Source organism: Selaginella moellendorffii, unplaced genomic scaffold, assembly GCF_000143415.4.
Source record: "Selaginella moellendorffii unplaced genomic scaffold, v1.0 SELMOscaffold_0, whole genome shotgun sequence".
Taxonomy (NCBI): domain Eukaryota; kingdom Viridiplantae; phylum Streptophyta; class Lycopodiopsida; order Selaginellales; family Selaginellaceae; genus Selaginella; species Selaginella moellendorffii.
In genome coordinates this window covers 392,426-406,591 of record NW_003314261.1, presented here as the reverse complement: position 1 = coordinate 406,591, position 14,166 = coordinate 392,426, and the positions used below count along the sequence as shown (strand labels likewise).

The 14,166-nt window shown below is 45.4% G+C and overlaps 3 protein-coding genes across 4 annotated transcripts; 1 reads left to right on the top strand and 2 right to left on the bottom strand.

Annotated features, from left to right (window-relative positions):
* Positions 1 to 2,082: 2,082 nt before the first annotated feature.
* Positions 2,083 to 2,547, bottom strand: LOC9633251. Its single transcript, XM_024674782.1, has 2 exons — positions 2,356 to 2,547; positions 2,083 to 2,304 (listed from the first exon to the last, which is right to left on the bottom strand). Exons 1-2 carry the CDS (start codon positions 2,545 to 2,547, stop codon positions 2,083 to 2,085), a joined length of 414 nt encoding a protein of 137 aa, XP_024530550.1.
* Positions 2,548 to 4,913: 2,366 nt separating this feature from the next.
* LOC112342611 (pentatricopeptide repeat-containing protein At3g12770-like) lies at positions 4,914 to 7,564 on the top strand. Its single transcript, XM_024664928.1, has one exon. The coding sequence runs from the start codon at positions 5,181 to 5,183 to the stop codon at positions 7,215 to 7,217; it is 2,037 nt and encodes a 678-aa protein (XP_024520696.1). The 5' UTR covers positions 4,914 to 5,180; the 3' UTR covers positions 7,218 to 7,564.
* Positions 7,565 to 9,613: 2,049 nt separating this feature from the next.
* On the bottom strand, positions 9,614 to 11,365 carry LOC9656233 (protein HOTHEAD). 2 transcript variants are annotated; one of them, XM_024659463.1, is made up of 3 exons: positions 10,970 to 11,365; positions 10,648 to 10,902; positions 9,614 to 10,575 (listed from the first exon to the last, which is right to left on the bottom strand). In XM_024659463.1, exons 2-3 carry the CDS (start codon positions 10,739 to 10,741, stop codon positions 10,385 to 10,387), a joined length of 285 nt encoding a protein of 94 aa, XP_024515231.1. In that variant the 5' UTR covers positions 10,742 to 10,902; positions 10,970 to 11,365; the 3' UTR covers positions 9,614 to 10,384. The 2 variants fall into 2 exon arrangements, with proteins under 2 accessions (XP_024515231.1, XP_024514719.1); XM_024658951.1 differs by having other exon boundaries at positions 10,648 to 10,897.
* Between the last annotated feature and the right edge of the window lie 2,801 nt (positions 11,366 to 14,166).

Genomic DNA, 14,166 nt, shown 5'->3' with positions numbered 1-14,166 from the left:
AGATAAAAATCAGTCTTTGAAACTTTTTTAGTGTGATAGAAAAATTATTGATAAAGTAGTGGGATCATTCAATATAAAGAAACTATAATAACAAAAAAGTTACTAGGATTACAATTTTCAGATTTAGGTAAAAGAACTCTCCCTCCCTCCTCTCTCTCTCTCCCTCCCTCCTCTCTCTCTCCCTCCCTCCTCTCTCGCTCCCTCCCTCCTCTCTCTCTCTCTCTCTCTCTCTCTAAAACATTCATTTATACATCCATCTTATATAAATTTTGATCATATTATGTACATGTGCACATTTAATATACATTAAAATATACTTAGATCATAATATACACAAAACACACTCTTGTATAGATAAACTTTAATCATATCATATTGTATAGCTTAGGTATATAGAGGTATGTATATACTTAAATTATATGAAGTGAAAGTAATAGATTTATTAGATAGGCTTTCAAAAACAATAATGAAATTAAAATTTATTCCTTATATTTTAAATATTGCACAACATTAACAAACCATACATTTTCTTCTATCATCATTTGTATATTCTTGTCAATTATCCCAACAAGGCCTATCATCTTTAACTTCTCATCCATACACTTTACTTTTTGGACTTTTGGAGCATTCCCACACATAAAAGTTGATTCTTCCAAAAAGCACTAATATCTGTAGTAAGGCAGATAATCCATTTTAAAAGCCCGCCTTTATGCAAAAGTTCTTTAAACTTTATGACAGCTATTTCCTCAATTTATGATCTTTCTTTATGACCTTTTCTGTGCAAGAATAGATCTTCAATGTTTAACATATCCAAAGCACTTGTCAAGTTTGTGCTTGAGATAACTTTGTGTTGATAAGGCGAGAATACAGGAATTTGTTACTTTCTTACATTACTAATACAAGTTGCAATTATGTCAAATCTAAACTTAATGACATTTCCACTATAGAGAAAAGGCCGAAAGGATTCTTGCAACAAAACAACAAGTAAATTCATCATTATACAATCAAAAATGTAAAAAAGATACTTATTGTTTTCCTTGTAAAACTTTCTCAAACTACTTTAGCCATGTCAGAAAAGTCATCCCATCGTCCTCTTTAAGCATTTGCTGTACCATCTCACAGTCGTTTGGCCATGGCATTTGCTGTACCATCTCACAATCATTTGGCCTTGGCACTTGTAAAGGATGCTTGTAGACCACATCCACTTTTTCCTTGTAGACCTCTGGGATAAAATCCACTTGTGCTTTATTGTCCAAAAACTCCAAAAGCAAGGGAGCGGAATATGCTTCGAACTTCACCCCTAGGTCTGATTTGTTGCAAACACCCATATCCTTGATCAGCTTCTGTATGTCTCCACTGGCTGTGAGATAGTTCCACAAAGCCCTCACCACGAGTGGTTCTCCAATCTCAACAGTTTGAAGGGAAACCTGTGTTGCATTCTGAGGAGGAGCCGAGCAGAAATCTGCATCCGGTTTGAAATGCAAAGTCTTGTAGCTGCTCGCCACAGTCCCTCTTGGCCTGCCGATCCCTGCTTGTACAAATTTCAAATCACTGTCCGTGACTGCCAGGTTTACAGGAACTCCCGTGTACACCCACAGCAGCAATAAAGTTATGACCACCTCCCAACACCCGGGATGGAATGATGGTAGTGCAAAGAACTTCACAACATCGTCCCACACAGATCTGTTGATGGAGAGGGCAGGGCCTGGTCGCCTACACAAATCATCTGCCTTCTTCATGAAATAGTCTGTGGCGACCAATGGTTGCTCCTCTGAATCCCGTAAGAACATCTCTAACACTGTCACGTAAAACTTGTATCTGCCTCTGTAAACACCAAAGATCGTGCTGAAGTCGAAATCGTCCACGTCTGTCACAAACTTCATTGTGTACTCCTTGATAGATTCAGCGCTAGAAAAGCCCCCAAAGTCTGAGTACACATAATAGCTGAGTATGTCTTTCACGGAGCCTGAATGGGAGTCTAGCATCCTTATCAAATGCCGGCCTGTCCCAGATATTATGGTCTTTTCGAACTTCATCTCACGCAGAGCTAAGACGAGCTTGTCTAGCATCGACCGGTTCACCTCATTCACAGTCTTGCTCGTAAACCTGTTCTCCAATAAACGCGATAGTTCTTGGCATTCGTCTTATCACAATGCCGTCCCAGCCTACCTGTAGTTTCAACTCATCGAGCATGTCAGAAAAGATGGTGCTTGCAGCTTCAATGTCGGATGAATTGCCGATCAGACCGAGTATCCTCTTCGTCAGCTCCCACCATGGATCATAATTCAAGTACGAAAAGTATACCTGCACAACACAAACATTGTAGCTCCCTCACAAACCAAACACGAATCTTACTTGTTTAAAAAGCCAGACGAGCGGGGTAACTTTGACGCCTGCAGAGCGAGCTTCTCTCAAAATGTAAAACCTGGATATGAAAACTGCTGCCAGGCACACCATCAAGGCATCTACTGGAATGACTCCCTCAGGATACAAGCGTTGCAAGAACTTTTTGCAATTTTCCTTTACCTTTCTTATGGACTCCAACATAATCCTTTCCAAATTTCATCCCAAAAGATTGAGTCCTCTTCACTTTTGATGTGGAGTCACTCTACCCAAGCATTCCCACACGTGAGGGACTCTATCGCCTCTACAAGTTTGTATATAGGAATTTTGGAGATTCAATGCAAGCACACTTTAGCATGGTCAACACAATTATATTACGTTCAATGGGAGTTGTTTTCTTCAAATCCAAGGCACTGCTATGGGGTCTAACTTTTCTGTGGTGTATGCTTGCCTTTTTTTTCTGTTCCCTCAAGGACAAGTTTAAGGCCACCTCTTCTAAATGGCCAATATATCTTAACAGATATATTGACGATGGCATGGGAATTTGGGATGAAAAAGAGAGCTTGGAATGCTGGTTGGCTGGCTATGGAAGCCTCTACAACTCTATAAAGAGACATTCTCCATCGCTGCTGTGGAGTAACCAACGGTAATTTTGTTACATTGGCATCTTTACATGGCCACCACACAAACTCACATAAGTAAGAGAGCATATAAGTAGTCATCCCTTATTCATTTGTTTCTTCTACTTGCTCTCGATTACAACATGACAACGGCACATAAAGGATGTGGATTGCATATAGTGGTCTTTTGATCTTGCATAATCACAGCACCGTGTGATCACACGAGGATACAAGAGTCTGAGTGCAACTCAAACTTGTGATTCTGGCATTGCGCCTGTCTTTCAAAGATGGCAGATGAAATCACCTGTTTAGGGTTTAGGGTATCCCCCACACCAAGTGCTGCGTGGGGGCATTGCTACTATATTTGTGTGATGGAGCATAGAGCACACTATCTTGGTCCATATAATGGATTGTCTGGAAAGCTTTGGAAAGGAAGGCTCCTGGGTATCCATGTGCACAAAGCTACAAGTTATTCTCTCATAGGGGAGGTAATGCCAAAGTTCAGCATGAACAAAAGTGTTGAGGATGTGTGGAGCTCCATGGAAGATATTGGTTTGTGTTTAGTGGCTTTTGAAAGGTGGTGGAGTCTAGGCACCTGCATTTTTCAAAGCATGGGCCTTTGAAAAAGTGAATGTCTAGAATATTTATAGATTCGAATGAGATCATTGAGGTCCAAAGAGAGTAGTGTTCTACCTTTGATACAAAATAACTTGTAGACTCAACATGACATCACATATGTGGAATTTAACCTCAACCAAGAATGAAATGAGGTTTAGACATCACTTAGGATTGCATCTGCAAAAGCTTCATCCATCATTTATTTAGGGTTTAGGATGTGCACAGTTAAAGGCAAAAGGGGCCATTGATATGCTTTGTAAGGAGGAGTGTTAGAGGCCCAAAATCAGGTATCCCCATCCACAAAGGCAATGGTAGGATTGTGTTTGCATGGCTATGGCAGTAGATGCATCCCTTTTGAATCCTTGGTAGTCCTTTTATGGCTATGGTTGTTGAGAATTGTTGGTAGTTTTTTCCAAAACCTACCAATACCTACCTTGGACGTCAGTTCACCCTCAACACCAAAAAGTGGCATTCATCTGCAACGAGCTCTGGAGATACCTCCTCCACAAGAACACAACCAAACATGCCAAGACTCAAACACCCTCTACCATCGACCTCCAAGTCCAAGAGCAGTACAAGCCCTAGAGCCAAGATGGTAGTCGTACGGAGTTTCTGCCGATAATGCCTTTGCGGGTGAGCAATGCCACAGGAACCTTAAAGTCACAGAGCAGCCTGTTGAAGACATCCGTAAGATATCTCTCACACGTAGCTCATCGTCTTGGAAGAATACCAATCCTCGGTTTTAGCCGCAGCAAGAACTTCCAAGGCTAACAACACGATCCCCACGCCAAAAAACTAGCCAGAGACTGGAAAAAAGGAGAAGATTTTCGTGCAGAGAAGAAAGGAAAACTCATCGTCGGAATCGAGTTTATAGCGTCACCAGCGTTGCCTTGGACTCTTGCCGTAAAGTCCTCTACGAGCTCTCCATTGAGCTGGGCTTGACTGGACGCTCTCAGGGATCAATGCCACGAGAAGCTCTTCGAGCGCGGGTGGGTCTCATGCCTGGATTGAATGAGATCAGTGCTGGAAATAGGGAAAACTCCATAGATTGACTCACCTCCCTGCTGCTGGAGCTCCACCTTGTCAAGAGATGGATCCATTTGCCTGCCTGCCCGTGAATGGGAATGTGAGTGATGACCTTGCTGTGATAAGGGAAATGCTAGCCTTGCGAAAGAACGAAGAACAAGGTAATCTTCCGGTGGAACGTCCATCTCCCCGGAAGAGAGCTCCACCGCCCTCACGCAATGCCCGTTCTGGGCAAATCCTGCGATCATGAGTGTCCACGAGAAAACGTTCTTGTTCATGATTTGCCACGTAGCGGTTCCGCTCCTCGTGACTCTCGAGCAACAGTACCAGATTTTCTTCCCCGACTCCGATCGATCGATCGATAGATCTAGCGAGCTCATCGGAGGTACGCGTTGCGATCGCCGCGACTTGGCCCACGGGCGGCTTGCGTTGCAGCTGGAGGTAACGACCGATTGTTGGAACATCTTGGAAGATTAACTTCTTGTTCGGCCCTACCTAGCTATCGATCTTTTCTTCTGGGTCTTCTTTGCTTTCTTCTTGGAAGCTAAAAGATAGGAATGAAACAAACACTTGATGGGCGAGGTGGAGTACTATGCGTCGCGGCTGCGAGAGATCCAGGAGCTCGACCACGGCAAAGCGATTCATGCACAGATCTCGGCCAGGTACCACAAGGTCTCTACATTTCTGGAAAATCTTCTTGTGAAAATGTATGGCCAATGCGGCAGCATCGAAGACGCGAAGGCTGTCTTTGATGGAATTCGACCCAAGAATGTGTACTCCTGGAATATCATGATTGCGGCATATGCCGTGAACGGGCATTTGATTGAGGCAATTGGTTTGTTCCAGGAGATGGCGGTCAAGCCGAGCAGGGTCACGTTTCTCAGCGTTCTAGCGGCTTGTGCGCAATTGCGGTGCCTAGAGATTGGCCAGGAGATTCACGCGAGAGCTCTTTGCAGCGGGTTTGGATCTGACACCACAGTTGCGAACTCGCTCATCAATCTCTACAGCAAGTGCCAGAGATTGGAGAGCGCGAGGTACGTTTTCTCCGTCATGCCTGACAGGAATGTGATCTCCTGGACGTCGATGATTGATGCGTGCGTGCAGTGTGGCGACCACCGTGAGGCTCGTGCTCTGTTCCTACGTATGGATCTCGAAGGAGTGAAGCCCAACGAGATGACTTTTTCCAACCTCTTGAGCGCGTCCTCGTTGCTCGTCCAAGGTCGGTCGATCCATGCTCGTCTCGTTGCTTGTGGATACGCAACTGATGTTGGTGTTTGTAATTCTCTTGTGAGCATGTATAGCAGGTGTGGGAGCCTTGATGAAGCGACCAAGGTTTTCGAAAATATGCCGGCAAGAGATCGTGTTTCTTGGACTGCAGTGATCACTGCATATGCCCGGGTTGGGCATCGGCACCACTCAAAGTCAGCGCTTGAATACTTTCGGAAAATGGTCGAGCAGGGAGTGGTACCCGATGAGATCACGTACATCAGCGTCCTGGACGCATGCTCCTGTGCGGGATGTCTCGCAACTGGCCGGATGATTCACGAAGACATCATCTCCCAAGGGTTGGACGCACTTCTTCCCGTGAGAAACTCTCTGGTGAGCATGTATGGCAAATGCGGGAGGCTGGACGAGGCCAGGGACGTGTTTAATTCCACAAAGGGGAAGAGTATCGTGTCCTGGACTGCTATGATTTCTGCATATGCCCAACATGGGCATAGTGAAGAGGCACAGTCGGTTTTTCAGAGAATGGAACTGGAGGGAATCCAACCAAGTGAAGTCACCTTCACCAGCATTCTCTACGCTTGCAGCCATGCAGGGTCGCTTTCTCAGGGGCATCGATTTTTTCTGGCTATGGTGGGTGACGAACGGGATATTTCACCGCTTGTTGAGCACTACCACTGTTTGATCGATCTTCTCGGTCGCTCGGGACAGCTCGAAGCAGCCGAAGAACTCATACGAACGATGCCTTTCGAGGCCGATATTGTTCCGTGGATAGCCCTGCTCGGCACGTGCAAAGCTATCCTCAGATTGGAAGTGGGAATGCGAGTAGTGGAAGAGATTCTTCTCAAACTTACCGGGTCCAAGTCCCCGGGGCCTTACATCTTGGTCTCCAACTTTTGTGCTGCCGCCGGGAGATGGGATTATGTTGTGAAAGTTAGAAAGCTCATGAGGGAGACAGGGGTTACACAGAGACCGGGTTGCAGCTTTGTCGAAGTTGGGAACGAGATCCACGAGTTTGTGGCTGGCGACTCCTCTCACGAATGCTACCATGAGATCCACGAGGAGCTCAAAAGTTTGCACTCACGGATGAAACAAGCAGGCTATGTACCAGATACAAGCCAGGTGCTATGGGGTGGAAATCAAGAGGAAAAGGAAAAGAGTCTGTGCTTTCACAGTGAGCGGCTAGCGATATCTTTTGCTCTTGTTGCTAGTCCTCCAGGAACTCCGGTGTGGGTGACCAAGAACTTAAGAGTTTGCACGGACTGTCACACTGCTACAAAGTTCATAGCTAAACTTGCTAGAAGAGAGATTGTGGTTCGGGATTCCAGCAGGTTCCATCGCTTTAGTAGTGACAATGGAGGCTGCTCATGCGGAGACTACTGGTGATCAATTAGTAACTGGGAGACAAAACCAAAAGAAAAAGAGAAAAGTTTTTCATTGATGAGTGAAGATTATGATCTGTGGAAAGGATTAGGACATGCCGTGGCAGTGGAGACTTGGAGAAATAGTTCACGAACTAAAACTAAAACAATGGCAATGTTCATATCATAGCACCATGGAGGTGAAGGGAGAAAAAAAGAAGAAGAAAGACGAGCTCTGTTCTCGTCGACAAGACTCCAACAAGGTACTAAATCCCATGAAGCAGTAGTTAATGCAACTGAGTTGGATATATGTCTTCATTCTTGGGACAACTGCTATGGTTTAAACAAGATAATTACTATCTCAGTATAAAACCATACTTTTGATAGCTTTTCTACAAGCTATAGAATACCGTGTACAAAGTATTAGCTTTTTTGAGTTTTTAGTTGTTTGAATTGCTATATTCATTTTTTTATTCATTAAAAGCTGCATGGCTCATTAATTCTAAATTAAATGGCCACACTTAGTTCCATTTCAAGTTTTCAATGCACAAATCCTTTTGCTCCTCATCTCACGAAGAAGCTCACCATGTCCAGTTTATAGGGGCCTACTTGAACCAATAGCATTAAATTCCTGAGACACATCAGAAAAATGCCCATTAATATTTTTATTTCACTATTTTCTTCTCTGGTCCTTTGAAGAATTGTCTCGTCAATTGAAGTTTTATTTCTAAGTTGAAACAACTCCGATTCCACCAACTACTCTACTGTCTTGTTTAGAACTTCATACACCCCAAGATCCACGGGATGGCAGGTTTTGGTATCTCCAAAAAGAGTTTGTCATTTCTCGGGCACCACCGAAAATTGAATGGTCTAATTTCAATAATAAAGTTGACTTTTCTGCCTGTGGCAACCATAGCCAGCCAGTTAGCCACAGCCTGGCTGTGGCCGTGGCCTTGCCCAATGGCCACGGCCTCAATTGCCAATGGCACTGCTCTGACCTGGCTTGCTATACAGCAATGGTTGCTGCCATGCACACTATAGCACTGCACGACTGGATGGGGGACGTCTAGGGTTTTGCTGTCTTGGTGGTGAGCGTGTGGTGCTTGATCATGTTGGGGCATGCTCTAGTGATTACGTTGGGTGAAAGTGATTACTCAACATCTGGGTTGTGTTTCATTTCTCTCTCTCAATGCAGCAGAATCAGTTTTGAAAGAGTGATCTCAACATAAGTAGGGCAAGCGGGCAATAAAATCTTCTCCAATCCAAGACCTTGGAAGCAAGACGTTTTTCTTTGCCATGCTTCGTTTCCTTTGCCTAGCATTGGCTAAGATTAAAAAATTGTGTGGGAATATAAAATTGTCAAAGTATGCTCTAGAAGTGAACAGCTTTAGAACTGGTGTGGGTTATGCTGATGATGATGGTGGTGATGGGAGAAAATGGACTTAAAGATTTTATCATAGCAATTTAAGTTATTATCTCAAGATATTAGATGGTTTTTGATCATGGTATAGGATTTAAATATATTGTCACCATGCATTTTTGGAACCTTTAAGGATAAAATCTCTCATCCAAGTAATTACCCTTTTCTAAGTTGTTTATTAATCTTCATATAACGTAAATTAAGGGATATAAAAATATTGGCATACCAAATAGTACAAAATTTCTGTTGTAGGAGATGTTTCATCTAATAACTGTATGTAGACTAGTGCAAGGATTGTATAAGGACTTTAAGTCAAAATTATATATAAATTTAATAGTTGGTGGCAATCTAATATACTCATAGCTACATAAGCATCGTATAATTTGTTAAGTAGATTGTTCTTGAACTATACAAATACCTTTGACAGAGTTGTACAATCTACTAACGACTGTCATTATTGAAGAAGCTTCTTTGAAGAAGCTACTTGTTCTATAGCTTCTTAAAAAGAAGCTATTTCTTCCATACTGAAAACCAAGATAAACAAATAGTTGAATTCCTATAAAGGAAAACAAACCTTTTATGCATTGAAAACAATCCACACGGTTTATATTTATCCACGTGTCCACACTAAGAATATGCTTTTTGTATATCCACTTGAATATATTTCTTATATGCGGAGTGACAGGGCTAAAGTGGATATGAACAAATATGAAATATTTGAGGAAAGCCAAGTAATATATATACCCTTAACTAGCTCCTATACAAGCTCTCTCTAGCATCTACATGACATTGGCGCACTCATCATTTTAATTCTGATTTGAATTACTTACTGTTTTTAATAGATTATAATTTACTAGAAATTAAATTTAAATTTTAAAAAATGCTAATGGCTGGAGCTTCCAAAGGTACTCAGTAGATTCAGTCAGGTAGCTCCGGCTCCTGGCACTCAAGTTCCCGCTGCCAAGCTGCTCATGGACGTTCCCGGTGCGATCTTGAAGACATTTTAGTCCATATAAGCTATATATTACTATTGCTTTTTGCTTTTTAAAACTTCACGCCCATGTAACAATTCTTTCGTTTTGCTCCATGATGTACCCAATGCATGAATAAATACTCAAAATTCAAACAGTCGGAACAAGGATTGGACTAGCCAACCTTCCCAGCATCATGATGGTAGCTTGCAGACTATGTGTTGACGCTTTGTAAACCCTGTGTTGACCCTTGAAAGGCTCAAGGCTTAACTAAACCAAAGTTTATTTCATGTAGAAGCTGGTGTAGACTTGAACACAGCCGCCGTGGGTATGCCAGATGGTGGTCAGGGTGTTTCTGCAGGTGTCGTTGTCCACATCTTTCGGGATCAAACCTCCCACCGCGGCCGCCAGATCCCCCAGCGACCCAGCGATCCACGGGACTCGGGGCTGTAAGTCGAGTCTCGGAACGCTGGAGCTCGTGTTGCGTTCGAAATGCAGGCGCTCGTCTCGCTGATGAAAAGCCCTGGCCAGGTGATCGATCTGCAAACCCTCCAGAAATCTGCGGATCGACTCAAGGATCCCTACTCGCGGCTTGTGCAGAAGATCGCAGGTGTTTCCAGGGGCGAGCTCAAGCTCGTCTCGAGGAGCATCGCGGATAGCCCTTCAACCATTATCAGGAGGTCAGAGGCGTGGATGCCAACGACCTCGAGCAACGAATAGTGCGCTCCCTGGCGTTGAACGTTGACTATGGCATTGCTAGGGTATCTCCCCCATCCCCTTGCCCATACTGGGCAAATGCTTTCACGACGGAATCCCAAGCTTTTGCAGATCCTGGGCATCTCCAATTCCGCTCAGGAGCAGCAACTGCGGGCTGCCAAGAGCACCCGCGGAGAGGATGATCTCGCTACTGGGTTTGGAGCTCAGAATCGCTCTGTGTTCATTGCCAAATTCATCCATAAACTGGACTCCAGCAGCTCGTGGAGCTCCGCTGCCTAAGAGACAAACTTATGACACCTAAACAGCAGAAAAATCGAAGAACAGTGCGGGAAGAAGAAGAAGTGTACCTGAAGACCAGAGATGTCGTCGCGTACAGCAACACTTCGAACTTGCTGGGATGTGCATACTCGAGGAGATCCGCCGAGGAGTGCCGGACGCCATCGCTGTCGAAGATCACGCCGCCAACCTTGGTGCCCAGCTTGTCGTTGTCGGGCAGCCCGGTCTCCACCAGCGCCCGCTTCAGAGACCGCTGCCAAGCCGGGATGGCGGGCTTGAAAGCCATCTTCCTCTCCCGTTCGAGCGAATCCAGCTCCGGGCCTGCTCTGCCGTTTACCACAGTTTACTAAACTTGACTATTTTGACTAAGGAGCCGGCGTGTGGTTGACCTACTTTGACTGGTGTTCCCCGCCGAGGACTCGCCCCCTGTGGCCCGGGACGCCATCCCCCGGCAGGAATGCTTCAGCCGGTGAGGTTTTGTTGTCGGCTTTGAAGAGGTTCACGTGGAATCCTTCCTTGCGCTCGCAATCTTTTCTGCCATAACGGGAGCCTCCCCGCTCCAGAAGCAGCACCACAAACTTCACTGAGAGTGTGGCTGCTATTGGGCAGCCAGAAGCACCCCCGCCAACAACAATGTAGTCGAACTGGGCTGCGGAATCGAATGTGGATGCATTCCTACTTGTTCCTCGAACCTAGTAAGACACACAGAACGATTATCAGTCCAGACTTTGTACAGACTCCAGAAACAACTCGAACTGAATTCACGAGCAAAGCAAACATGAACAAGAACACGAGCCGACCCAGTACTAAACCCATTCCTGCTGATCGACTTATAGCCAGAGATAGCTTGCAATGTCGCCTGCCTTTGCATTAATTCATGCCGAATACGTGGGTGACGCTGCATGCCTGATGGAGAATGGTAACTGATATCGATGGGTTGACGAAAGCTGTGGACAGCGGTTATCCAGCGCTTTCATCAGAACTTTCGGATTTCAACATGTGCCTCTGACACTGAAGTCTGAGTCCCACTAGAGTTTCTAGTATATGGTAGAAAAATCTAACAAATAAAAAATCTCAAAATTCGAATCTGCTCTGAAAAGGGTACAAGAATTGATACCAAGACGTCAAGAAAGCCTGTAACTCTTTCAGCATTTATCACAATAGCCATGCAAAATTTGCCCTCACTTTCTTCCAGGAGATGAAGTTGGAAGGAGCAAAGCCCTCCTCTTTTGCAATCGTTCTCTCCCAGATTGCCATTCTTGGACGTTGCACTTCCAAAACACAGAAAAACATTACGGGTGCACAAATGATGATAAGCTAAATTGGGTTAGAGGAGCTCGGAAAGTACAATTTGGCGCATGCGGATCGAGGGATGACAGCCGACGCCGCAGACCCGGGGGGGAGGAGCTGTTTTGGTGCTCACAGTGCGCTTCCATCGCGGCATTCATTGAAGAGGTGCTTGCTGGAGAGAGGGGCAAGCGCAAGAGCAAGGCCAAGAACTTCCATCTGGTTGGCAGCGCTGGTACGATTCTCACACTATGGGAAATCCAAGCACCATGACTTCGCAAAGCAGGGAATCTACGTGTATATGGAGGCGTAGACGCTACGGGACTGCGAGGACTGCGCCAAGGCAGTTGGCTTAACCATCACGGACATGCCAGCTCGGTAGTACTACTACTGCGGCCAGAGACATCTTTTACTCGGACACTATCGACGCAGGAAAGAGGAGCTTAGCTCTCCCTGCAAGTGAAGAACGAGCTGGATACCTGCAGAACATGTTGTACAGTTGGCTGGAACTACAAGACGAGAAAGCAAAGATTGACCCACCTATAGTCAAAGATCATATTCGCAAAGGCATGGTCGATGAGGTCCCTGAGCTTACTTGCGTCGATTATGTTGAGTTAAAGGCGGATGAACTATTCAAGCTCGACACTGAAGAGAAACGTGACAAGGCTGCAGGGCTCAGAGCCTGGAGGTTAGTATGTTTGCTCATAGCGGGACACTTGTTTCGAATGGACAGACAGATGCAATAGCGGCTCACATTGAAGTCTTCGTTCTTGAATACACCAGCCCTTGTCGCGGGACGGTGTGTTTTAGATGAAGGAATTGAAGCTCAGGTGGACATCCGACCGGCCAACGTGATTGCCGTGCACAACCGGCGGGTCTATTCGGATCCTACAACCAGTCTGCTCAACATGGGAGGCAAAGCGTCGGAGGACTGGGATAAGCTCGTGGAGAATGCGTACGTGCGGCCCGTGGTTAAGAATCAGCAATCGGGGACGCTTTTCCATGTTGGGGAAGGACAGGTTCCATCGACTTCAAGCCCGCGAACTTCAAGCCGGAGGGTCCGAATGTTTCAAATGTGCGTCAAGCTTGACCATCCTGTGAAGTGGGATGGATAGAGGAGCTTATGCAGCAACTCGACAGGTGGAACCCATACGCTGTCATCGAGTATGAGCTGGTGTTCGTGGTTCCTTAAAACATCTACGGTTCTTTCTCCGAACATTTCTGGTGAAGAACGGGTATGAGAAATGCCCTGCAACCAGTGAAGCAATTTGTACTGAAGATCGACCTGTAGACTTCGGAATAACAATGCGAACCAAGAAGTTCACCAGCATTCTCTACGCATGAAGTCATGCACCAGCTTGATGGCGGCGTACACGCGTAATGGCAAGATCCGCGAGGCGATGTTCCGCCAGGGTCGCTTTTCCACCCCCACACAAACAACAAGTCTTGGGCTTTTTGCTGGGAGGAAGTTAAAAATCTCACGTTAACTGAGATTTCATAATTTCATAACTGCTTCAGTTGAAGTTGGGAACTTCACCTATGTTGAAGTTGGGAACGAGATCCACGAGTTTGAAGCTTGCGACTCCTCTCGTGAACGCTACCATGAGATCCGCGATGAGCTCGAAAGGTTGCACTCTCGGATGAAGGCTACGTACCGGATACAAACCGGGTGGAAGAGTCTAGCGATAGCTTTGGCTCTTGTTGCTACTCTTGACCAATTTGTACGAACTATCAGACTGCTACTAAGTTCATAGCTAAGCTCTCTGAGATCGTATTCTATCAGGTTCCATCGCTTTAGAACGATGGAGGCTGCTCATGAGACGTGATTGATCAGTGAGGGGACATATGTTTCTCGTGGAGATTATCAACATGCCGTGACAGTGAAGACTTGGAGAAATAATTTTCACGAAGAGAAGCTACAAAACAATGCGAGTACAAAGCGGAGTGCGATGTCCGTGTCACACAACAGTGGAGGCGAAGGGACAAAAAAAAAAGAAGAAACCGTGTTCGCCTCCAAAATGAAAACAAAGTGGAAGATATGCTCGTCCATCATAGTTTTGCGGAGCTGCTCGAGTCGATGATGTTGACAATTACTCTCATTGCGAAGTGAAAGATTGCGTGCCAAGATGAAAGCGATGGTGATTCTCACGGACTCTCCTCGCTCGTGGATTCCCTGCTAGAGGATTCATTCACCAGGTCAACGGGAATCCTTCAGTGGTGATTTGCGAAGAAGCTTTGGAAGCATGCGCTTCTTTTTCTGGGGAATCTGTGCAAAGACACGATTGGTCCTCTTTCTTTGCAGT

Bases quoted from the DNA above. Each gene is read 5' to 3' on its own strand.
- LOC9633251 (XM_024674782.1), bottom strand. From the start codon at position 2,547: ATGTTGGAGTCCATAAGAAAGGTAAAGGAAAATTGCAAAAAGTTCTTG. The intron at 2,305-2,355 runs GTAAGATTCGTG...TGTGTTGTGCAG, and splicing joins TCGTCTGGCTTTTTAAACAA to GTATACTTTTCGTACTTGAA.
- LOC112342611 (XM_024664928.1), top strand. From the start codon at position 5,181: ATGGGCGAGGTGGAGTACTATGCGTCGCGGCTGCGAGAGATCCAGGAG.
- LOC9656233 (XM_024658951.1), bottom strand. From the start codon at position 11,021: ATGGCGTCCCGGGCCACAGGGGGCGAGTCCTCGGCGGGGAACACCAGT. The intron at 10,898-10,969 runs GTAGGTCAACCA...ACGGCAGAGCAG, and splicing joins GGCGGGGAACACCAGTCAAA to GCCCGGAGCTGGATTCGCTC. The intron at 10,576-10,647 runs GTACACTTCTTC...TTTGTCTCTTAG, and splicing joins ACGACATCTCTGGTCTTCAG to GCAGCGGAGCTCCACGAGCT.